Here is a 26496-nt window from a genome sequence, read left to right on the forward strand (position 1 = left end):
CACAGTCTGCAAAATCAGTATGGCATTGTCGGAGTCTGTTTGTAGGGCCAGAGGCATTTTAATTAACTTGAGATTTTTAAATGATCAAAATTAGTAAAGAAGTCACGTTTAAGTGATAAACACAACTCTTACAGAAAAAATTAGCTTTCATACATATTCATTATAGAGCATAGATAAAGGTACATTTCAATATATATATATATATATATATATCGGACGGATCACATTACATTAAGAATAATTTTACTAATTAGTAAAACTATTTTATTTAATAATTTATAATGTATTTGAATTTTAATAATTTAATTATTAAACTAAAAATTCTTATTATACATCAATTCTATAATAAACTATCATATAATTTTTCAAGTTTTTTAAAAGTTTATAGACTTTATTTATACATTAAAAATTATTAATTTAATATTATAAATTATTAAATAAAATAAACTTACAAGAGTTATTCTTAAATTAATTTGATCTCTCCTCGTATATACTTACAAAATATATGTGTGGATAGAATTGAAAGAAGAGAAAATAAATTTAAGATGTAATAAAATTACAAGATAGCTAGTAATTTGTTAGAATTAATTAATTAATGATTCAAACTTAACAACAAAAAAATAGTGTTCAAAATTGGAAATAGGATTGTATTATATACATCAAGTTTATGAGTTACATCGAGAAAAGAAAAGTAACAAATTATTTAATAATTTCTAACAATTATGAGAAAAAAAATTGGCATGTAATGAAACGTATCCTATAATGACATTACTTATATTAAAAATAATTTTTATCTATACTATAAATATAATATATGTTAGTAAATTTTAAAATATATAAATATATATTATAATAATACATAATATATATTTTTTTTTTAAATTTTATTTTAAATAAATATTAAAATTATATATAATTATACATTAAATTAATTTACATTTTCATATAATATTTTTATATATTACTAAGCATAAAATTTATTGTGGCCAAAAAATTATATCTCTAATGGAGAGAGAGAGGGAAAGACAAAAAAAATACAGTAGTGACACTGCACATTATTCTTTGGTGATCCTATATATAGAGTATTATTTGTTGACACGGAAATAACATAGCATTTGCATTTGGTAAGTGAGTATGTGAAGAAGAAAAAGATAGAGTTATTAAGAGTTAAACCTTTCTCCTCTCTTGGTTCCATTTTCATGTTTTGTTTTAATATGGAAACGTGGTTAGGGTTCCTTTGACTAGTGATATTAATTATGATTTATTAAAGCTACGTACCAAAATAATCCCATAGGGGGAACAACTGAAAAATCGTATTTATTCTGATATATAAGCAGGAATATTAATTGCATGTGTTTGATGAATGTATTATGTAGGCGTTAACAAGATGAATCGTGTGCTTCTCTCAAGTTGGTTCCATGATTGCAAATCAGTGCCCTTATCACACGTGCAACCACCAGAAAGTAGACCTCACACGGTTGTTGCTTCCGGCAACTCAATCCCGGTGGTGGATCTTGGAGCACTTGATCATGCTCAAACCTTGACACACCTTCTCAAAGCCTCCCACGACTTTGGATTTTTCCATGTTCTTCTTCTAACTTTTCCTTTAATTACTTCTTTCTCATTATCCTAATTTTTAATTACCAATAAAAAAAATGTTACAAGTTTACGGATAACAATAATGCATTTTAAGATTTGAAGACGTGACATATTTAAGGGCAAATTAAGATGATGCATATATATATATATATATATGAAAAATTGAAAATTGTGATGTAGGTTATCAACCATGGAGTTTCGAAGGAGTTAATGGATGATATAATGAATATTTTTAAGGAATTTCATGGCATGCCTGCGGAAGAAAAGTTAAGGGAAAGCTCCAGAGACCCAAATGGAAACGTCTGCAAGCTGTATACAAGCCGTGAGAAAAACAACAAAGATTTCGTTCAGTTTTGGAGAGACACATTCAAACAATTGTGTCCACCTTCTGGACAATTCATCGAATATTGGCCTCAAAACCCACCAAACTATCGGTAAAATAATATCTACATTATTCTATTACTTTCACTTTATCTATTTTTACAATAATACCAATTATTAAGCATCATAAACTAATACCTGTCCTAGCCTCTTCCTAAACAAAAAATTTAGTTGGCAAAATTTTCAAAACTTCCGTAAATGAGAAAACCATTCTTTGAATAATAATTATAAAAAAAAAAAAAAGTGCATTCTGAAGGGTCCTTGTCTTAATTATTATTACCAAAAAGGAGGCACTTCGGACCTGGTTCCTTCTCTTACTTTTTAAAAAATAAAACAAAATAAAAATAGTGAGTGATTAACTGATGAGTATGAGTAGTTTGGGATGAAATTTAAAAAAAAAAAAACTGAAAGAAGAAAAAAATTCCCTCGACCCCCATACAATTAAAATTAATTAAACTCAAAATAAGTGTTATATTAGTTGTACTATTAATTATTATTTTTTCATTTATATCTCTCATAATATTTTTTGAAAAATGATTATTGTGTTACATTTTTTTTTTGTAAAATTAGTATTTTCTATGATTGATTTATTACTTCCTGTATTTTATATTATAAACGAAAAAAATATGTTTTTAATGTATATTAACAAAATTAGTTATTTGTATTAAATTTTACTAATTTCATAATATTTTTATTAATTTGTCTTTATTATAAATATCAAAAGAAGTAATACAATTAAAATGTATGTATTAAAAGAGAGACATTTTAGGGAGAGTATCATTAAATGATGCAAAAGTGGTTAAAATTTGCTTATATTTAAGAATTTTTTTTTTTTTTTTGCTTATACTCTCTATATCTATTCTATATTATAAGTAAAAATAACTAATTTTACATATATTAAAAAAATTGATTATTTGTATTAAATTTTATTACTCTCATAAGATTTTTCTTAAATTATTCTTGTTATAAATGTTAAAAGAAGTAGTAATAATTTGTTAAAAGAAACTAACAATAAAAATAAAAGTGATATAAAATATGCATTTAATAGTGTTATAGATAATAGCTGTGATGAAAAATATAATATTAGCTTAAAGACCATGCATCTGAGAGAAAAATTATTCTTGCGTCAACTAGGAAGGGTATCTTAGTTTAATTAAGTAACACTTTGTGGTGATGATACAATTTTCAGTGAAGTAGTAGCGAAGTACGTAGAAGAAATGAGAAGAGTGGGAAACAAAATATTGGAGCTGTTATGTGAAGGATTAGGGCTTGACCCAAAGTACTGTTGCGGTGAACTGAGCGATAATCCATTATTGATAGCTAATCACTACCCGCCATGTCCAGAACCCAGTTTAACTTTGGGAGCTTCCAAGCACCGGGATCCTACCCTTGTTACCATTCTGCTTCAACAAAATGATATAAGTGCACTTCATGTCCTCAAGGATGGGGAATGGATTGATGTTCACCCTATTCCCTACGCTTTTGTCGTTAACATTGGCCTTATGTTCCAGGTAAAATGCTAAATACATACATATATTTTTACAAAGTAAAAGAATTCTCATATACCTTCTATTTCGTGAGTAAGAGCTCATCTCATACCTTCTGTGAATTTTTTTCTAATAATTTACGACTACCGTTGTAAGATCATTAGCAATGGAAGGGTGATGGGTGCTGAACACCGTGTTGTGACAAATGCTGGCACTGCCAGGACTACAGTTGCATATTTCGTCTGTCCAACAAATGAAAAAATTGTAGAACCTGCAAAGCCTTTGACAATGTCGGGTGCACCACCAATGTACAAGTCCATTAGATATGAAGAGTTTATGAAAATTTTCCTCACAAAGGGTGCTGACATTGAACCACTGTTGCTCTTATAAATTTGGTATGAACTGAAGGTGCACTTTATAGACTCAATTTTCTTGCAAATTATATCTTGTTCAATTGCATGCACATGAAAACTACTCATATATATTTATATGTTTTCCTGCAGGTTTTATCCTTTAATTTGGAAACACCAAAGGCCACTTCTTACAACAGACGTGGATTTAATGGAAATAAAGTTGAAAGGTTTTGGTCATTTGGACTTTATGCTTGCATAAGGAATATATAGTATTTTCAATAAGGAGGTCCCAGGATCTTGATTATGGTATTGTCAAATCAGATAAAGGGTTTTACTTTCTCAGCTTATATGTAATGAGTGGTTAATAAATCCCCTTGAATCAGATAAAGGGTTTTACGTTCTTCTAGTTTACAGAGTTCAACTCTATCATGTATGAAGCTTGATATACATATATAATAGGTTTGTCACCTAATGAATTATTGTTATCCAGTAATTTGAAGAAAGAAATGCTTGTAATTTAATATTTTATGAACTTAAATATATTTTTAGTTATACAAAATAAGTAAGTTTTAATTTTGGTTTCTAAAAATAATTATTTATTTTTCATCCTTCTAAAATTTAGAATTATTGTTTTTGGTCATATTATTATTATATAATAATTTTTAACTACTTATTTGTTTATTGAAAGGTTAAGTAATTATCTCAAATGTTACTCACAATTATTAATGATGTCATATTAGTGTATAATATTTTTTTAAAAATTATAAATTCTTAAAGTAAGTGTTATTTATCTATCTTAAAATTATTGTTAAGGATAAAAATATGATTTTAGACTGTAGAGAAAAAAATAAAAAAATAAATATAAATTTTATAGAAGTTAAAAGCAAAATTTATTATTTTACAAAAGTTAAAAATATTTTACTAGATCAAAAATAATATTTATAAATCTTAAAATAATAGAAAAAATTTTATTAAAAAAATCAAAGTTAAAATTTATTCATTTTACTTAAAATAATCTTATTTACAAATACTAAGAGCGTGTGGTGTTACTATCATTCATATCTCAAACTCCTTTGCCTTGTACACTGCATGTGCTTCTTAATTTGGCATGCCATGGATGGCCCACGCCATTCAACATCACAAGATATTCTTTCTCATGTGATTTTGAAACTTAAACAACCTTACCCCCTAATTTATTAAAATATATTATAAATCATTTTTATTTTATTTGTCTTAAATTTTTTTAAATTTTACGATCAAATATAATTCAAAAATAAAAAACAAACTAAAATTAATAATGAATTAAATGATTCGAAATAGTTCATTAACAAATAAAATAAATTTATCAACATTCAAATAAATCTAGAATACAACCATGAATAAGTTCATTAATAACCTGTAAAAAAAAATTGTATTTACAGCAGTTAAAATTATATTTCCTGACAAATAAAAACTGCTAGAAATGATATTTCAAATTGTTGAACATCAAATTTTTCATATATTATGGATGATACTTTCAAGATACCATGTCTAATCATGTATGCTTTGATAATTTATTTTGTATGGATTTTCAAGACAAATTTGCTAAGCAAATGTGGATCCACATGTAGTCTCTGCAAAGTGATTTTCCCTCGTAAAAACTAGAGTGCTTTCTCTCAACTCTGATATGTTAATTTTCATTCCTAAGTGTCATCTCTAATGACTATTTGGGCGTTTATGTTATAATGGTTATATAATTAGAGATGACACTTAGAAAATTATTTGATGTTTATTTTTATAAAAAAAATACATTTTAAAAATATTAAAAGAAATATTATTTTATTAATAATAAGAAGTATGCTCCTCTCATGATAGCTCTGAACCATATCTTTTCGAACTAAATATCAATTATGCCCAACATGACCTCCATTTTGAAGTTATCGCTGTAAATAGAGGTTTATGTCTGAGTATTGGGAATACTTCTTTTGGTTCAATAGGGAAGTTTTGACCATTTAATTGTTATTAAGTTTTGCGCAACTCTTCCATAAGGCATGACTACATATTCTTAATTGTGGAGCTGAGACAGTTTCATATTCGAATCTTGTTTATCTCATTGTAATCCCTATAAATAAAGGGAAAAAGAATACTCTTCAGTTTTGTTTTACACTTAAAATGGTTATTTAAAGTTGCAACTTTTGAAATCTAAATTGAGAAACAATCATGATAAAAATAAATTATATGATCAACAAAGCAACTAAAAGTACAAAAAATAATTAAAAAAACTATTTTCTAATAAAAAAATGTTTATGAAATAAAATTAATTATTTTTTATTCCTATTTCCATTTGATATTTTTTAATTTAGTAAATCAAAATATAGCTAAGAAAATAATAAAGAGAATATAGATCAAAAAATTAGAAAATAAATAATTAAATACAGAATTAGACAAATAAATTTCAAATTAGTTAACTCGCTGGATTATGTTAAAAGATGAAGAATAATAAATCAACCAAAACTATGTTAACTCTAATAAAATGTCAAATTAGTTCACCGATGAAGAACACTACAAATGAAAATATTTCTCTTCCTTCATTTTCTAAGATACTCTTTGTAAGTATCAATATGCATTAATGTATTAAATTAATTCACAAAATTGATAGGAAAAATATGCCTTGCACGAATGTATATATATATTGAAGAAATTAAGATACACAATATCAGTCTCCCTTAACATACATAATTTAAGACATGATACGGAAGCTCACAATGAAATAATTGAAAGAAGAATTGGCAACAGCAAGCATAATAGGATGATGGAATCTGACCTCAACTCCATCTACTGCTTCATTATAGGAGGCTGATGTATTTCGACCTGGGCTCCAAGATGTCATTAGTTCATAGACTCTATCATCATATACTTCTATTCTAGCAGAGCTCCTATTACTTTTGGAATAGAGCAGTTCCTTTTCTTTCCAAGAGTATGTAAATGAATTATGAACTTCAGCAACGTGAATAACTCGCGATTTGAAAATTTTGCAAGAGCAATAAGCTTCAATGTCTACTGTAATTTTAAGCAACTTGTGACGATTTGTGTAGATCTCTCTACAAAGGTTTCACTTTACAAACCTCAATCATAAATCCACAATCCATAAGAAGCAATAACCATGCTCTCTGCTGCTCTGAGAGTCGGTCCCTAGGGCCTTTCACTTCAACAAGCTTGGCTTCACCACTGTAATCTCCATGGAAACGCCATAGCAGCAAATCTGGCATTCCACTAGACCAGCTCCGATAGTCTTGTGCCAGAAGTTGGCAAAAAGATGCCAAACAAGTACCCCCAACACAAGTAACAACAGCGCGAAGCTCATCTAAGGAATGGCAGTCCCAATTAACTCCTCTGCATGCTGTTCCTACATGTGTTTCCCATGACTTAATAATAAACTCCTCAGCCATGCCATCACGAATTTGTTGCAGATGGGATTCTATGCAACTCTTTCTTGCAGTATAAAAGCCATCGGTGCCAAAATCTAAAGGAGCATTCTGTAAATTCAAAGACACCTAATAAGTAAAATCCAATGAATGAATATAACTGTTTTTAATCAAACACAAAGAACGAGTCTCCTAACATCAAAGATTTATTTTTTGAAGCCTATTAAGTAAAAGGCAAAAGTAAAGATAATCAACATAAAGGGCGGCTGACATAAAAGGATGACATCAGGTGAAGGAAAGTGAATAAATGTAAAAAGGGGTAATTCTATTTGTAGCATAACAATAGTGTCTTAGACAAATGTCGTCGATTAAACTAGAGCAGAGACAATTTGTTAAAAACAAATCAGGTTCAAGGTGGATATGTATTTGTTTCGTAACAAATATGAAGATTCATGGAAAGATTAAAATCCCTATCCCTTAACATCTAAGAAAGTAAGAGTCAGTTAGCATGAACATCACAACAAGTACTTAAAAAGAAGAAAATAAAGTACAAAACAAATCAAGAATCAAAGTTATGTACCTCATCCTTTTAAGAAGTTCCCTCATCTAACACCTCTATAAGTTGAGGAGCATAAGTTAGATTTTAACTTATGAGAAAAGGCTACCTCATTTTATTTACCTCCTTCATCTATTTTATTTCCTTACCTTATAAGTACATGTTAAGAAATTTATCCAAATTGACTCAAAAAACTTTTTTTTAGATGATTGATTTATTTAAAAACAAACATTCAGATTTCATATTTTGGAAACAAGTATTAATTAAAAGACACCTTTTCCTTAAAAATACAAACAAGCGTGCCCCTAATCATCCAGCTTAATGAAGGCTACTGGTTCTTGAAAATGGTATTTTATTTTACTTGGAATCTTATCGATAGTGGCACTTAAATTAGTTTGATGAGAGAGTGCAAAGTGGCAAGGAATGTGATCAATTTCAGTATCTGGTTCATGGTCATTTTTAGTAAGTTTATCTTTATGCATAATAGTAAAAAACATGAAAATTATCTCTGTTGATAGTTTGGTCGTTGTAGTTTCTTCACAACTGAAAATCTTTTATTTCATAACGTTCCATGACACATAATGCAGCACAGTTGAAAGTTGAAACCCAAGAAAAGATGGGAAGCTAATTACTCATTCAATAAAAGGTACCTGAAATCTAGTATAGAAGACATTTGGCACATCGGCATATATGACATCCCACATAAGAAGCCCAAAAATGGTCAACCATATGCCACTCTCTGCATGAATGCCTTGCCATCCACCTCCGGCCCCAGCATAGTAATGCAAAGCAAGCTCTTCCACTCCACATTGCTTCCCCTCTTCATCGTAGTACCTGTTCTTTGCTCCCAATTCAGAATTCAATGGTCTCCCTTGAATAAAAACCTGAATAATTACATAAGCTACAATGAGAAGGCCATAATAATGTTTATGGAAACCAGTAATGTCAATATGACAAGAATAGGACACAAGCAAATCAGAAGTGAGAATCATAAAACAATCATGCAATTTACCTCAGGGATTTTCTGCAGAGCAGATCTAGAAAAACTAGGAACTTTCCATCGCCTTGGTGGTTTGCCCAAGCGAAGAACTCGCCTTTGCAGTGCCATTCTTGAACCAGCACGTATCCATGTATCCAGCAACCCATTTTCAGCTATTTGAAGGCTCTCATCAATGCAGCCCAAGTGTTCCAAGTCAATCGACAACCTCAGTGCCCAATATCCTCTTCGAACATCACAAGTGAAAATATTTAGCAGCAACTTGAGTAAGTTAATTGCATTAGTGTACCTGAGAAACAGACATCAATTCTTCAACATCTGTGGTGCACAAGATAAATAAATTGAAATGATAATACCATGCTTATGTAAGCAGATATATATGTTTCATCTATTCCTAGTTCCTACAGAAATGGAAACCATGCACTATGAGCAAGTCATACAGTTGGATCAGTATGAATGAAGAAATTCACTATTCATTCTAGAAGCTGGACAACTGGCAATAGCATGTCTCACATCCATTTAAAGCATGAGAGACATGCTAGCTTAACATCAAACATAGAATCATATTGGATAAAAACCTTAGAGCAAGAGCTGTATGGAAGCACAACATAATGATTGGAGACCATTCGGTTAAGAGCAGGATCTAGAGCTCATCTTTAATATGTGAAGCTAATTCATTCAGTAAACAGGGATAAAAATTCACAAACAATGCCAAGAGATGAAAGGTGCAAGGGCAAAAGTTGTGTAACACTGGAATCAACAAATCAATGAAAATAGATGGACAAGACTCGAGAGGCAAGCAAAGTAATGACATTATTTGTTTTGGCCTGGATAGCAGCAGAAGAGGATGGTGCGCACAAAGAAGCCTGAAACTGGGTATGCATAGTACTTGTTAGCTGTCACAGCAATCATATGATCAACAGACTTGACCAGGCATTGCTGTGCAGGTGGTTTGTGCAGATGAAGCAGGTAACTTCGAACAATTTTGCTTGATTATTTGGTGTGACCAGTTTCAACACTGCCATCATCAGAACCTCTCCTGCCTCATGAGGCAGGAGCAGCACTCAAATTGGTACTAAGATATTGGTGCCAGTGAGTGCAGGAAAAAAGACCTTTTAAGAAACATTCAACCACCATTCACCAAATCATCAGTAACAAGAAACTGAGCTCCCGTATGACTCATATGGATGCAAGGAAATAGATAAATCTGAAACCCACTAGATACCACATGATCAAATTGTTTCTATTAAAATACTGCCTTTTGATGCTACCGAGTGTTGACTCTATTTCACACATTCATGTAGCTATTTTGACACTTAACACATAGCAATCTTAGTCCCACAAAATGGAGTGTCTTCCACAGCAGGAGTGATTGTGGGTCTCATTGTCAAAGATTTCCATTCTAGGGTTCACAGCATTAGCACAAGTAGCAGCCTCTACTAGCAGTAAAATGAGTTTCATCTTCTACCGTTGAGCTTGCAGTAATTCCAGTTTTTGAAAAGTAGCACATCACAGCTCTACTACAGTGCTCATAGGATGCAGCACATGATTCCAGTTTTGGTCCCTAACTCTAACAACAAAATATGGTTAGGACACGTACATTTGGGTTTGTATTGGTTTTGTTCTTAGTGCTTCTGTAATTGAAGCAACATCTTCCTCCTCTGTCTATGCATTTTACTACAGCTGTAGTAAGAGAATCTCACCAGCTTTTATGTTTGCCTTATTCATTTTATAACAACTATGGTAAGAGGAACTAGCCTAATTATTTTCATATTACAGAAACTCTGTTTATTGAGCAAAATGGACAGAATAGATGGGGAAGAAGGCTCTTGTGTTGGTTGTAATTCAAGAATAAACAAGACTATGTATATATATATATATGTAGCAACCTCGGTCGCGACGGGACGGCGAAAAATAAATTGGAAAAGAGGAGTCGCCACCTATGTTTTTTATGGAAAAACATTAGAAAAACCATAAAATAGAAAATAGTCTACGAAAACCAAATTTTTGAGTTCGGGAGTCGATTACGTATGAGGAAGGTATTAGCACCTCACAACGTTCGTCCTAAGACGATTACCTTTAATTAATTAAACTAATTATTTATAATTTATAAAATATTTATCTCACTAAAATTATCAAATATATTTTATTTAACTAATTTAAATTATGCATTGAAAAAAAAGGTTAAAATTATTATTGTTATATAAAAAGGAGGATAATATATTTTTTATTTTTTGGCTCGACAAGATTTAGTTCTTGCTCCTACGTATCTTCATGTATAATGAAGAATCAGAGTCACGTAGTTCTTTGTAAAAAATATTTGTGTGTTGATATTTTTTAATTAAATTTTATTTTTGTTAAATATAAGATTCTTGAACTGTCTCAGCTCATTCATCTTAAAAATATAAAATTAACTAAGGTGTACACCAAAGTCAATTCAATAAAATTTTAATTATAATTATTGCTAGAGATTGTTATGAGGTTTTAGACGAAATTAAAGATAAATAGAGTAAAGTAGAAAGCTTAAAAGGAAATAACAGAGGATAAGAGAAAATAAGGAGGCTCGGCCTTCCATTTAAATATGATTACAATTCATAAATTAATAGGAGGCTCAGCCTTCCATTCAATGAATATTTTGGAATAATAAACTTGAAATTGATTATTAAAAATGTCTTAGATATTTAAATGGAGAGTATGACAAATAGAACTGTACACAAAAGATGACGAACGTGACTTCCACCACGGATCTCCCTCCCTTTCTCTCTATTTCCTCTTTCTCTCCTCTTTCTCTCTCTAGAATTCCTTTCTCTCCCCCTTATTTTTCTCTTTCAGCTACTAGCCTCTGGATAAACAGAAACTTCGGGCAGAACCTCCTCCTCTCTTAGGGATCGGAACTAGGGCAGAACCTCCTCTCTCTTTTTCTCTCTCTCTCTCTTTCTCTTTTTTTTTTCTCTCTCTCCCTCTCCCTCTCTTTTTTTTTTCCTTCCGCTCCCTCCTCTATTTATAGGAATTACAAAGTTACTATTCAAGTACTATTCACTCACGAAAATACTATTCATGAACAGTAAAAATACAATTCACTCACGAAAATACTATTCACTCACGAAAATACTATTCACTCACAGAAATACTATTCACTCACGAAAATACTATTCACTCACGAAAATACTATTCACTCACGGAAATACTATTCACTCAAGGAAATACTATTCACTCACGAAAATACTATTCACTCACGGAAATAATATTCACACCGAAATTACTGTTCACTCACGGAAATACTATTCACTCACGGAAATACAATTCACTCACGGAAATACTATTCACTCACGGAAATACTATTCACTCACGGAAATACTATTCACACCGAAATTACTGTTCACATTTTTTTTTTTTAAATATACCTTTTTTGCTATATATATATATATATATATATATATTTAGGGTTTATATTATCTAGTAAAATTAAGTAAAGAGGGGCAACTGTAATAACCCAATTTCGTCCGGAAAATGTCAATTTTTGTTTTAAAAAAAAAAAAATATATATATATATATAGCAAAAAAGGTATATTTTAAAAAAAAAAATGTGAACAGTAATTTCGATGTGAATAGTATTTCTGTGAGTGAATAGTATTTCCGTGAGTGAATAGTATTTCCGTGAGTGAATAGTATTTCCGTGAGTGAATAGTATTTCCGTGAGTGAACAGTAATTTCGGTGTGAATAGTATTTCCGTGAGTGAATAGTATTTTCGTGAGTGAATAGTATTTCTGTGAGTGAATAGTATTTCCGCGAGTGAATAGTATTTTCGTGAGTGAATAGTATTTTCGTCAGTGAATAGTATTTCCGTGAGTGAATAGTATTTTCGTGAGTGAATAGTATTTTCGTGAGTGAATTGTATTTTTACTGTTCATAAATAGTATTTTCGTGAGTGAATAGTACCTGAATAGTAACTTTGTAATTCCTATAAATAGAGGAGGGAGCGGAAGGAAAAAAAAAAGAGAGGGAGAGGGAGAGAGAGAAAAAAAAAAGAGAAAGAGAGAGAGAGAGAAAGAGAGAGGAGGTTCTGCCCTAGTTCCGATCCCTAAGAGAGGAGGAGGTTCTGCCCGAAGTTTCTGTTTATCCAGAGGCTAGTAGCTGAAAGAGAAAAATAAGGGGGAGAGAAAGGAATTCTAGAGAGAGAAAGAGGAGAGAAAGAGAGAAAGAGGAAATAGAGAGAAAGGGAGGGAGATCCGTGGTGGAAGTCACGTTAATCATCTTTTGTGTACAGTTCTATTTGTCATACTCTCCATTTAAATATCTAAGACATTTTTAATAATCAATTTCAAGTTTATTATTCCAAAATATTCATTGAATGGAAGGCTGAGCCTCCTATTAATTTATGAATTGTAATCATATTTAAATGGAAGGCCGAGCCTCCTTATTTTCTCTTATCCTCTGTTATTTCCTTTTAAGCTTTCTACTTTACTCTATTTATCTTTAATTTCGCCTAAAACCTCATAACAATCTCTAGCAATAATTATAATTAAAATTTTATTGAATTGACTTTGGTGTACACCTTAGTTAATTTTATATTTTTAAGATGAATGAGCTGAGACAGTTTAAGAATCTTATATTTAACAAAAATAAAATTTAATTAAAAAATATCAACACACAAATATTTTTTACAAAGAACTACGTGACTCTGATTCTTCATTACACATGAAGATACGTAGGAGCAAGAACTAAATCTTGTCGAGCCAAAAAATAAAAAATATATTATCCTCCTTTTTATATAACAATAATAATTTTAACCTTTTTTTTCAATGCATAATTTAAATTAGTTAAATAAAATATATTTGATAATTTTAGTGAGATAAATATTTTATAAATTATAAATAATTAGTTTAATTAATTAAAGGTAATCGTCTTAGGACGAACGTTGTGAGGTGCTAATACCTTCCTCATACGTAATCGACTCCCGAACTCAAAAATTTAGTTTTCGTAGACTATTTTCTATTTTATGGTTTTTCCAATGTTTTTCCATAAAAAACATAGGTGGCGACTCCTCTTTTCCAATTTATTTTTCGCCGTCCCGTCGCGACCGAGGTTGCTATAGATGGCGACTCTGCTGGGGACTATTTTGAGAGTCAAGCCTATAATAATTAGTTAAACTAATTAATAATTTTTTTAAAATGTTTATCTCACTTTTTATTTTATTTTATTTTTTGTTTATGTTCCTTATTTGTTGTTTGTCTTATATGCATGAATTATATAAATATGTGTTGTGGAATTTGAACTTTAGGATAGAAGAATTTTATTTTCTATATCATATGTGATGTGTTTTGTAGATTGGATAGTATAGGATTGCTCCCTTCACACACTTCACTTGCACAATTTCACACACGTTTATGAGTGGGGTCCTATGCCCAGACTTGAGTGCAACTTAGGATAGTAAGAGGTTGAGTAGTAGTAACCTTCTTGATGAACATCTTGTTTGGTTATTATGAAGGCCTCACTTAGAGTTTGATCCTTTCAAGGGTATTATCACCTCTAATAGTTTACCTATTATTGTGACTAATATCCTAAGAAGGGTTATTGGCTCTAGGAATCTATTTTAGAACTATAGCCCCACCCTTTTGAAAGGAACACGTGTTAGTAGTCCATAGAGTTTTCAACTTAAGGATGTCCTTATTAAGTATCACAGGAGCAATATGCTACCTTTACGTTCGAATGACGCAAAAAAAGAAGAAGAGAATTTTATTCCATTTCATAATACACATCATACATTTTTTTGACTTTTATCATATCTCACACATCTTCAATATAACATTCATCACCACAAAACTATTCATGCATGCATGCATTCATCTACATTTCATAATTCATTCATGACATACATTTTACATCTTTGCATAAATTTTTTTTATGAAATCATGCATACAACTTTAAAAGATTGCAATTGTCATCATCATTGACACTTGTTTCTTAAAGAAAATAAATAAAGTTCTCTCTTGCATAATTCAAAGTAAGATCATTATTCCATTTGAGCATTTAGTCTAAAATACATCCCATAACATTCAATATTTTCATAATCTCTCATGACATTCACGCATAAGCGTTATTTAGATTAAGTAATCATGTTAGGTATATTCATCAACATATCCATCGTCTTTTCTTATCATTCTCCATAATTGCATTAATTCTCACTTCATCATCGCGAATCAAATGCATTTGTTTCTCTAAAAACCAAAAAAAAACAAAAAAACAAAAAGAAAAAAAAATATTTTTTTCATTTCAAATTCTTCACTCCAATATTATTCTTTTATACATGCATTTTATAGTAAAATAAAGGTCTAATTATTTACAAAAAAATATACTCTTCTAATTTGATTATTTTATTTTAAAGAAGATGCCAAGCAACAAATTTATGCAATGTCTCAAAAGAAAAAAAAAACAAGAAACAAAGAAAAATGGAGAATAACATGAAATTATTGGTCTCACTTACATTTAATTCTCAACCGAGAAGATGAGTTCTTTGACAATTTAACTTGTCAATTGACATGATTTTAAAACCATTGTTAACCTTTTGAAGTATTTATTTCATTAACTTGCATAACAAGTTGTGTTGTTATCTTCATTGTCATAAATTGTCTTTGTCCCATTACATCTCATAGTTTCCTCATTATTCTTTCAAAAATAAAGAATTTGTCCTCATAAAAAGTCAAGTCTATTAGATGATTCTCAATTAGCAAGTTTGGCAAAAATTTGAAGATTTCTTATCGGGACAAATTTATCATTTTTATGAGTATCTGGCCCACCAACTACCACATTTAATGGAGACAAGTCTTATAAAAAATAAAAAGAGTGAAAAAATGTAAAGTCCGTTAGACTGAAAACCCGAAAGGGCGATCTAAGCAAAAGTTAGGACAATAAAAAAGAAAAAAGAAAAAAAGAAAAGGAGCAACATGGAGTTCATTAAGTTTTGTCTTAGGATTAACCTTTAAAAATAAGCAATTGAGATTTGAAATGATGTATGACTATGTTTCTCTATCTCCAAAAATATACCACTTGCTACCCAAATTTGAGCCTAAAAGTGAAAATTTTCTTCAATTACCTCAAAAATTACCTCAAACAAGGCTCACCCTCAAAACAGGAACAACACAATGGTCCCATTTAATTTAGCTTGTTTATGATACCATCAAAACAATGAAAATGAAAAAGAAGAGAAATGAACCAAAAGCATCAAAAGGCCATTGTTTTATCCGTGTGACAAGCAATGTGGTGGTTAAGTTCATCAAAATTCAACATCACAATCATTCACCATATTATCCTAAGATGAATGGGGCAGTAGAAGCGGGAAATAAGAATATAAAGAAGATTATTCAGAAGATGGTGGTTGCCTGCAGGGATTAGCATGAAATGCTCTCTTTTGCTCTACATGGATATCGCATTTTTGTTTGCACTTCTACTGGGGCAATTTCGTATTCTCCAGTTTATGGTATGGAAGCAGTCATTCCCATTGACGTTGAGGTACCTTCTCTAAGAGTATTGGCCGAAACTAAACTCGAGGAAGCATAATGGGTTCAGGCTCTCTATGATCAGTTGAACCTAATTGAAGAGAAGAGATTAAATGCCTTGTGTCATGGTCAATCATATCAAAAAAGGATCAAGAGAGCTTTTGCCAAAAAGGTTTGCCCGCAAGAGTTTCTAGAAAGAGATGTGGTATTGAAGATCTTACCACCTCAAAAAGATTATAGAGGGAAGTTGACGGGAAGATCTATTGAACCCAATAAACTCTAATGCAGCCAAGAAATTCTATGCAAAATAATAACAAAAATAAAAAGCTCGCTATGCTGAAAACCTGAAAAGGCAGCTTAGGCAAAATTTAGAGCAACCTGCTAGGCTAAAAACTCGAAAAGAGCAGTCTAGGCAAAAGTTAAGGTCTAAAAAAAATGAAAATAAATAAAAGAAACAAGAGCTCGCTAGGCTGAATACCTCAAAAAGGCGGCCTAGGCAAAAGTTAGAGCAACCTGGTAGGATGCAAACTCCAAAAGAAAAAACCTAGGCAAAAGCTGGGGTGAAAAAAAAGAGGGGCGAAGGAAAGAAACCGAAAAAGCATTGAAGCCAACACTATAGCAAAGATCCTTGTTTCGAATAACCTCCAAACACACATTTGGGCCTTTGTATCTTTTCTTTCATATCCATCTCACCGACCAGTGTTACAATCTGATAAAGTCCATACAGATCAAAAATTGGTTGCTTCTTTTTTTAAGTTTAGTCTTAAGACAAAACACTTGAACTCATCTATCGATGTTAACAAGATTGCTCCAAAAAAAAATACAAATGTTCGTAAGACTTGTACATCCATTACATCATGGAGAGAAACAAACATCCAGTGCAAAATCTTCTATTCATCAATGTTCATTCATTACTACACTCAATAATTATGAGAATCATTCAAAATGATAGATTGGGAACAAATCACAAGTCATGCCTTCCTTTAATTCCCCCTTACCCAATTAAATGAGACATTTGTTTTATGTCTTATTTCTCCATCAATTTATACATCAATATTATTTCCTTGAGTCAGAAAAGAAGGCAATCACATTCATCATTGTCTCCTACTCTACCCCTTCCTTTCAAAACTAAATTGGGACAACCACTTCACACTGGGGCGAAGGATCTCATTGTCATTTCATCACCTTAACTTTCAATTGGAATAATTGTCTAGTCCAACTTTGTTCCCTATTTCTTCATAAATTGGGGCAACTCAAAGTACTCCTTTTATACCGGGACAAGTTGTCAACTATCATCACATTTTCATTCCAACCATATGATCCATGTGTCTCAAGTTTAATCAAGTCAATGCCTGTATCATCCATATTCCACCATTCTAAATACGGGTGATCCTTCCCATATGTGTCACTGTTTGATTCTATCCACTCGAGTCTAAAGTGATGTAAATCATTTGCCTCACTTGTTCAAGTCCAAGTTAGTCTACATTCTTCCACCTTTCACTCCATTAATTTGACATCAAACTGGGGCAATTGCTCAATCTCTTATTCCCACCAGGTTCTCAATTTTTGTCATATCTTGGGGTAGTTTGCTCTATTTTCTCTATATCAAAATAAAGTCACGTTCAAATATCCTTTTTGAATAGTCTTCCAAAAAAAATCATGTGTCATTGTTATGCATGTTGATTAAATGATGTTTCAAAGGAAATAACAAGATGGTGATAATCACTTAATTGATAAGTTAGGCCAAATGAGTCTCACTTGATTCTAGGTGGGATAAGTTTGAAAAGATAAATTGTGAGATCATTTTTCGACGATTGACAAAAAAGGAAAGAACAGGATTTCATGGATTTGAAAAGAGGATAAAAAAGGGTGAATAATTGAGACACAAAAAGGGCTTTGCATGAATTTGCTTTCTCTAAAGAAAATAATCATTTTATGGTTTTCTTTGAAAAGAAAAAAAAAACAAAATGAAATTTGTCTATGACACCTCATAAACATCCTAATACCGAATCAAGCATTACATCATTTGTATTAATATGTTTGAAGTGTTCGTTCATGTCCAATCATCACTTGGCATCCACTTTGTTTGCATCAAAGTTTGGTATTTTCCTAATACATGCATTCAAATTCATCACTTGCATATAAAGTCTCGCACTTGTCCGACATCTATATCATCTACGTTTGAGTTTGGCACATGTTTGACATTCATTACATCATAGTTTGATACATCCATTCAAATCCAATACTTGTCCAACACCCACATTGTTCACATTAATGTCTAATACTTTGTTTAACACATTCATTCAAGCCCAATGCATACTTGTCATTTGCATCACCAAAAGTTTGGATCATCCCTAACTCATGCATTCAAGTACAATACATGCTTAGCATCCACAATAGTTGTACCAAAGTTTGGTACTTATCATGCACATGTAATCAAGTAATGTACTTGCATAACACATTCAATGAAGTTTACTATCTACTTGGTATTAACATTGTTTCCATCAAAATTCACACTTTTATGTTTCGGGTCCCCGCGCCCATTTTTTTAATATTTTGGGTCCCTACGCCCATGTTATCAATCTTTCGAGCCCCCGTGCTCACTCTTTTAATGTTTCATGCCTCTATTAATTTTCAAGCCTCTATGCTCACTCTTTTACTTTTCAAGCCTCTACGTTCACTCTTTTAATTTTCAAGCCTCTATGTTCACTCTTTTACTTTTCAAGCCTCTATGTTCACTCTTTTAATTTTCAAGCCTCTATGTCCACTCTTTTAATTTTTCAAGCCTCTATGACCACTCTTTTACTTTTCAAGCCTCTATGTTCACTCTTTTAATTTTCAAGCCTCTATGTCCACTCTTTTAATTTTCAAGCCTCTATGTCCACTCTTTTAATTTTCGAGTCCATGTGCTCACTCTTTTAATTTTCAAGCCTCTATAAATCTTTCAAACCCCCCACGCCCACGTTTTTAATTTTCAAGCCTCTATCAATCTTTTGGGTCCCGTGCTCATGCTTTTAATTTTCAAGCCTCTATCAATCTTTCGGGTCCCCGTGCCCATGCTTTTAATTTTCAAGTCTCTATAAATCTTTCGGGTCCCCGTGCCCATGCTTTTAATTTTCAAGCCTCTATCAATCCTTTGGGTTCCCATACTCACTCTTTTAATCTTTCGAGCCGCTGTGCTCACTCTTTTAAATTTTCAAGCCTCTATGCTCACATACCAATCTTTCAAGCCCCCGTGCTCACTCTTTTAATTTTCAAACCTCTATGCTCACTCTATCAATCTTTTGAGTCCCGTGCTCATTCTTTTAATTTTCAAGCCTCTATGCTCACTCTATCAATCTTTCGAGCCCTCGCGCTCACTTTTTTAATGTTTTGAGCCCCTGTGCTCACTCTCTTTTAATGTTTTAAGCCCCCGCGCTCACCTTTTTAATGTTTTGAGCCCCCGCACCCATGTTGTTTAATGTTTCGAGCCTTCATGCTCACTCTTTTAATGTTGAGTCCCATGTCTTTTAATGTTTTGAACTCTCGCGCTCATGTTTTTTTAATGTTTCGTGTTCCTCGCGCTCATGTTTCTTAATGTTTCAAGCTCAGGGACGAAATTGGTGTTTTCTTTACTTATATTTTACTACGATAATATGGAAACAAGATTTGTTTATATTATCTAGTAAAATTAAGTAAAGAGGGGCAACTGTAGTAACCCAATTTCGTCCGGAAAATGTCAATTTTTGTTTTAAAAAAAAAAATATATATATATATATATATATATATATATATATATTTTTTTTTTAAACAAAAATTGACATTTTCCGGACGAAATTGGGTTACTACATATATATATATATATATATATATATATAATTTATTATAATGTATCTAAGCTATATTACATCTTTATCTTTTAAGTAATTCCTGTATATCCCCGTATCTATGTCATATTAACTATCTGGGCTTCATAGTTCACTATTAAGAAAGCATTATAGTGCAGGATATAATCATCCATGACGAATCTAAGGTATTCCAAACCAGATTAAAGTTAAAATACTATCAACCACTTTTTCAGTCAGGGGTGGTGGAGTTAGGAGGTGAGTCCTTGTCAAGTGATTGGAACAGTGGAGACATTACTGAGGATAATTTGCTTTAATTTCTTTTAATTCAGTTTCCCCACTGATTTGTAGTTTTTTTTCCTAAACTGGAGTCTAATAATACCACACTACACAAGCTCCAAATGGTTCTGCTATAATTTTTCAAGACTTTACTCTTTAACATGATTAGGATATGCCCTATAGGTTTTCACATCATTATGTATTCATTCAATCAAGATTTAAAGTAAGAAGTGAGGGTTTGTCAATTAAACCACAAAACTCCATACCTACGCTCTTGCTCAAGGAAGGAAATCCCTACTGTGACCACTTTGGAGTATACCCATGATGCTGTAAATAAGTGACGAATTGAAGAAACTGATTCAGAAGTTGAGTACTGGATGGGCAAATCAGTAGATATACAGGATTCAGCTATCTTTATGCACCTTAACACCACATCAATTTTGTTTGCATCAAGAGCTTCATCCATAATTTGCGCCACTTCGATGGCCTGAAAACATAATGTCACACATGGAAGAAGGAACAGAACACAATTAACATCTCTGAAGTTAGACATGTACCTCTTCATAAGAGAGCAGATTCCTGCAATTTGAGAAAATTGGTTCTGATATTAAGCAGTTATAAGCTGGATACTTGATTTTTCCCATATCAACAAGTAGAAAGGACGAAAGATCCTGTTCTCCATTTAAGAAGAAAAGTCTCTGCAAAAGGAATATCATTTACATTAGATCTAAATATTACCCAATTTGACCAATTCATTTAATCAACATAAACGGTAGAAGTCAAATAGGCACCTCAATACGCCACATAAGAGATTCAGCTTTTGAAGAAATCATAATACAGGAACCAATTCTATCCAAAATCATAGTTGATAGTTGTGGCCTGCATACAACATGAACAAAGTATGAAATAGAACAATATCCAACTCAACTAATTATAAAAGCACAACTAAAAGTTTAATACCATAGTATGTCAGCATCTGTAGAAAGAGATGAAATCAGATGCTGCTTCTTCATCACATGACCGCCACTCTAGATATTAATAGAATATACTAAATTTAGTAGCTAGCTCATAAGAGAACTGAAAAGGAGAGAGAGAAAATAACACATGAAATGCATAATCATTGAATAACGATTATTTTATTAACATCTATGTTTATAAACAGAAACAAAAAAGAATGTTCAATTGTTTGGCCCGTATCTGTCCACATGGTATGTCTCTTACAATGTAGTCATCGAAAGCCAATGATCAATTTAGGAGCATCTACTATGGATACAACCAAATTTAGAAGGATCCATCCAAAGTGCTCCACTCAATAATGGCAGGAGACACTTATATGATCAGGATGCGCACCTATATAAGGATAACAAATTAAGGAAATAGTAAACCAAAAAAAAAAGGGAGGTGGTGTGTTAAGCATATGTAAGATCTGAAATGTTGACACACTTGCAAAATTGACCAAATAAGTAAAAACCATCTATTCCACAAAAATATTCAATACAAGATAAGGTGTGCTGCTGATCAAATCAACACAAATCAGATCACTCACCATACACACCCAAAATTAATTATTCATCCAAAAAAAAAGCAAATCCTTAAGAATTCATTTTTTTTCTAAAATGAAAAGACAATGATCTAATGTTGTGCATTTTATTTAAAAATGAAGAAAAAACAAAGAGTAATAACCAAATGGGTAGGCACTGAACATCAACTGAATTCATAGCCCAACTTTACTAACTTATCTAGAAGCAAAGTAACAAGCACTGAACTCATAGAACCTTAAATGGACAACAAATTTGTCTATTACAGATTTCACAACAGGAAAATTCATATCACTTCATGCGTATCAAAAGAAACAACTATTATCTAATAACAAGGAAATAGATACCCATGTTATGAATTCATGGAGCATGCAACTTGTACACAATTGAAGACCAACAGCATACTATTAAATATATATATTTACATGTGTGTGTGTAAACAAGAAGAATATTATTCACACAACCAGTGAAATCCATTCATATTTCATAATGAAATTTCATATGAAAAATATATGAGGAGTACTAGCAACCCACTGTAAAACACACTCATTCTCATTGATTAGAATTTATGAAAAACTACAAAATCTGGAGAGAGAGAGAGAGAGAGAGAGAGAGTCATTAAATAGGTTGTGGCCTTGTGGGACTCACCAATTAGTGCTTTTCAATAAATTTCAACCAATTAGAATGTGTGTGTGTCTGTAAAAGAGTGTGTTAGAGAGTTGCTAGCATTTTTCAAATATATATTATTCTAAAGCTACCAATTGCGTCTAACCTTTTTAAGTAAAATGCACCAAATTTCACGCAACTCAGAGACACTGAGGATATTCAAGATATCGTTCACATTGCTATCACATAGTTGATTTGCATCTTCAATAAAATCTATGTATCCTTTCTCTGCAATATGATCATAGCAAAGATACATGTTAAAAAAGTGGAAATAAAGTTTAACAGCAAGAAATCAAGTTATATTTGCAGGGAAAGAAAAAATAAACCTTACTCATTTCATTGAATTACCAGCAAGTCCCTTGACTGCCTTTTGAGTATCCAATATTTCAGGATATGATATACTAGACATGCGAAACCAAGGTCCTACATGAAAGCTCAATATGTAAAATATATCAATTCCAAGACAAAAAACAATTTAAAAAGATAACTAGCTACTTCAGTAAAATCCCAACTCTTAGCAAACTATGGAACTTTGATATGAACAGAAGCACTTTTTTTAGATGCCCAGATGCACTATAGCTAAAAATCTTCAGAGACGAGTGGCACTGCCATGACTAGAAGAATCATGGTATCTACACTTAGGATGTAGGTAATCTGGCACTACAATTTTAGTGCATCATGGCAGACAACAGGAATGAACAATGAATTTGGCAAACAAGTTTTCAAAAATTCAAATAACCTTTTCTAGGGTATAGACGGATAAAAAGCCTCTGACTGTCATTTGAGAGTAAAGTGAATGATTCTGTCCAATCATCCATAGATGAGACATTGTTAGTTTAAAATATTTGATAAAAAATTTAAAAAATAAAAATAAAAGTCACAAGTTTTTGTACCCATATAGGATTTTTCTTCTTCAGTAAGAAGGTGGATATTATTTCTTAACACTTCCTGTAGCATAACACAAAAGTTCAGCTGATACTTTACAGATGAAGGAGGATTCCTGCTTGCAAATTCAACAACACGTTGCGCATTTTTCCATAAGCTTTTAAAGATCTCATCAGCAGACTTGGTTTCACCATCTGATGTTCTGTGGTACATAATCTGTACTGAAACAATATCAAGGGAATGTTTTGGAACAGAAGTGACATGCCCCTGGAACAAATTCCAAAGAGAAAAATGATGAGGATTTGAATTAAGTTGCTTAATTCAATATTTTTGGAGTGATTATAAGAATTATGATTATCAGGCAAACATTTGGTATAAATAGTTTAAATAAGTAGGTTAAAAATTTGAGAAAAATACCATTAATTAATGTCCTTCCATAGTGTTTGGTTGGAGGGAAATGGAAGGAAGGGGAAGGGAGCAAAATCTCTCCTAACCCAACTTTAGCTCCCATTCAATATTGGGGGGATTTGAAGGGGAGGGTAGGAATTTTATATCATTTTAAGTATAATGTCAAAAATATCCTTATTTATATTATTAAATTTAAAATTATAAGTACACAATGTAAATTGATTTTTAAAATCCCTCCCCTTCCCTTACCTACTCAACCAAACAATTTATAACTCCTTCACTCCCCTCCCCTCCCCTCTTTTGAACCAAACGGACCCTTAGTTTTCCTTATAAGCTCAATTGTAGTAGAGAGTCTAATTTCTAAAAAATTAGGATTCAATAAAGAAGTAAAGTCATATTTTTCATAAAAAGATAACATTAAGGAATCGTAGCAACATACTACTCCAGTCTTGATTGCACAATGCAACACAACCTAAGTAGCATGCCTATGTTTATTTCTCGTCCTCTCAATTCTAACCTATTTTCTTCAACTTTATCAACTAACATGGAGTAGAACAAATTTCAGTGTAAAACCTTAGTTGAATCTCCTTTATTTGGTTCAAAACCTGTCAAACCGAAAAACCAATCCTGAAGTACCTTGTTCACAGAACCAAAATAGCCACAAATCTAACCTTATAACACCCTTACTCTCGTACGCATCCAATGAAACTTCAGTCCACCTATTTTCAATGATTGAATTATCCTAGAAAATCACAATCCTTTTTTACTGTATATCATCAATTCAACTTCAAAAAGAAATGCACCTGACAACATAAAACTACAGTGTTGTACAACAAAGATTCGACTAAAAAACAATCAACAAAAATTCCTCTGGCCAAGCAGTAATAACGTGTAACAGTAGACTCATCTAATCAATAAAAAGTAGTTTCTGAACTAAAACAATCACATAATGCACAATTCACCTCTCAATCATCTTCTATTTCAACAATAATACATTGTGATAATGGCTCTAAATACATAAACTACTGATTATTAAGCTAAACTTTTTGAATACCTGAAATTCAAGGCCATAGTTGTCGATAAGAGGAGATAGATGCTGGGCGAGCTCGCGGGGGAGAAAACCCAATGACTTACAGCAAGCAGAATCCGCAGAAACAACCTGAACGAAGAGTAACAATAAGGTCCACTAAACCGCATACAGAAGACATAAATCATGAGCTTATAGTCATAGAGGCAAAAGGAACCAACCTTGATGGCATTGGGGTCCTTAACATTTCGAGGGTCCCTCAAAAGAGCGATCGAGGTGCCAACACGTATTTCTTCTCGGTGATCAGCATATCTCCGGCCAACGATGAAAGTTTCAAGCGTCGTGCCAAGTTCGCGTGGCTCGTAATCATCCTGCACCCCACTGTTCAAGGGCGAGGAAGATGAGGTGGCACTAACAGTAGAATCAAGTTGAGCCTCGTGATTTTCAGTGACTTCATGTTTCAATTCTTCTTCTTCGGAATCGGGAGAAGGCGGCACCGGGGCAGTGTTACCGTCATCACTGAGATTCTCGAATTTAGGTTTGGAATTTGATAGAGTGAAGTTTAGCTGAAGTAGTGTGCGTTGGGAGAGCTTTCGCTTAGTTGCAGTAATTGGTGTCGGTTGGGAGAGACACGCATCTGAAAGTGTAAATTGAGATGAGAGAGTGCAGAGAAACATTGAAACAAGAGAATAGGAGAGTGCATACCGAGATGAGAGTTGATGTGGCGGTTATCGCCGGGAAGGTTGTGGCCGCAAACAGGGCACTGCACGTCGTCGTTTTGAGGCTCCGCGGCCTGAATAGGGTTAGGGTTAGGGTTAGGGTTAGGATCGGAGAGGATGGAGTGGCGATTGGGAAGGAAGCGCCTCCGTTTGCCGATTAATCGAATCAGGCTTTCTCTGCCGGTCAGGACCATTGCCACTGTCACACTGAAGAAGCGGCAAAAAGAGGAATAAATAACAAAACCCTCAAATCTCCCGCTACTTTCACCATTAACGCGCGTTTCGAATTTTCGGAACTGGTTTAATTTATATATATATAATAAGAGTTTTTTTTTTTTTACATAAAAGCTTAGATAGGAGAAAAACATGCTTATGATGTCAAAAAAGATTATCAACATTGATAGAAATTTATAGTGAAATTTTATTTTTTACCAATAAAAAAATATGAGAATTGAACCTAATAAATCATAATTAGTGCGAACAATTTGATTAGATGTGTCAATCTCTATTATTACATAAATGTGGAATTTGTTATTAATATTGTGACTGTCATAGTTTATAAATATTTTTTTTAGATTCAGTTCAATGTTATTTTGTTTTTATAATAGATTTTTTTTTCTGAATCATGTTTTTTAATATGGTTTTTTTATATATTCAAAGAGGAAACACTGATCTATTGAATGTGAAAAGTACAAAGAGCTTAATTATTATTGTTTTTTAAAATATGATTACACTTGATATTATGTATATGTTTGATGTCTCGTATTTAACATTAAATTTCAAACTCATGAAGATATAACAAGTTACTTAAACTCATTACTTCCAATATTTGATTCTCCGTAATTTTGTGTCACTTTTATGCTCTATTTAGATTTG

At 32.1% G+C, this 26496-nt stretch overlaps 2 protein-coding genes across 5 annotated transcripts; one reads left to right on the forward strand and one right to left on the reverse strand.

Annotated features, from left to right (window-relative positions):
* Nucleotides 1–1097: 1097 nt before the first annotated feature.
* Nucleotides 1098–4299, forward strand: LOC109792992 (hyoscyamine 6-dioxygenase). Of its 3 annotated transcripts, none has more exons than XM_083073146.1 (6): nt 1098–1166; nt 1377–1585; nt 1780–2033; nt 3170–3491; nt 3624–3875; nt 3971–4299. In XM_083073146.1, exons 2-5 carry the CDS (start codon nt 1388–1390, stop codon nt 3855–3857), a joined length of 1008 nt encoding a protein of 335 aa, XP_082929272.1. In that variant the 5' UTR covers nt 1098–1166; nt 1377–1387; the 3' UTR covers nt 3858–3875; nt 3971–4299. The 3 variants fall into 3 exon arrangements, with proteins under 3 accessions (XP_082929272.1, XP_020208039.1, XP_020208040.1); XM_020352450.2 differs by having other exon boundaries at nt 1099–1166; nt 3624–3862; XM_020352451.3 differs by having other exon boundaries at nt 1143–1225; nt 3624–3862.
* A 2152-nt stretch (nt 4300–6451) lies between these two features.
* On the reverse strand, nt 6452–25907 carry LOC109792993 (zinc ion binding/nucleic acid binding/hydrolase). Of its 2 annotated transcripts, XM_020352454.3 has the most exons (14): nt 25607–25907; nt 25123–25538; nt 24929–25033; nt 23475–23733; nt 23321–23383; nt 22930–23004; nt 22688–22809; nt 21338–21405; nt 21169–21256; nt 20935–21075; nt 20644–20864; nt 8793–9066; nt 8431–8664; nt 6452–7335 (listed from the first exon to the last, which is right to left on the reverse strand). In XM_020352454.3, the coding sequence occupies exons 1-14, from the start codon at nt 25812–25814 to the stop codon at nt 6901–6903; spliced, it is 2709 nt and encodes a 902-aa protein (XP_020208043.1). In that variant the 5' UTR covers nt 25815–25907; the 3' UTR covers nt 6452–6900. The 2 variants fall into 2 exon arrangements, with proteins under 2 accessions (XP_020208043.1, XP_020208044.1); XM_020352455.3 differs by lacking the exon at nt 23321–23383.
* Between the last annotated feature and the right edge of the window lie 589 nt (nt 25908–26496).

Source organism: Cajanus cajan, chromosome 4 (genome assembly GCF_000230855.2).
Source record: "Cajanus cajan strain Asha chromosome 4, NIPB_CcT2T_4, whole genome shotgun sequence".
Lineage (NCBI taxonomy): Eukaryota > Viridiplantae > Streptophyta > Magnoliopsida > Fabales > Fabaceae > Cajanus > Cajanus cajan.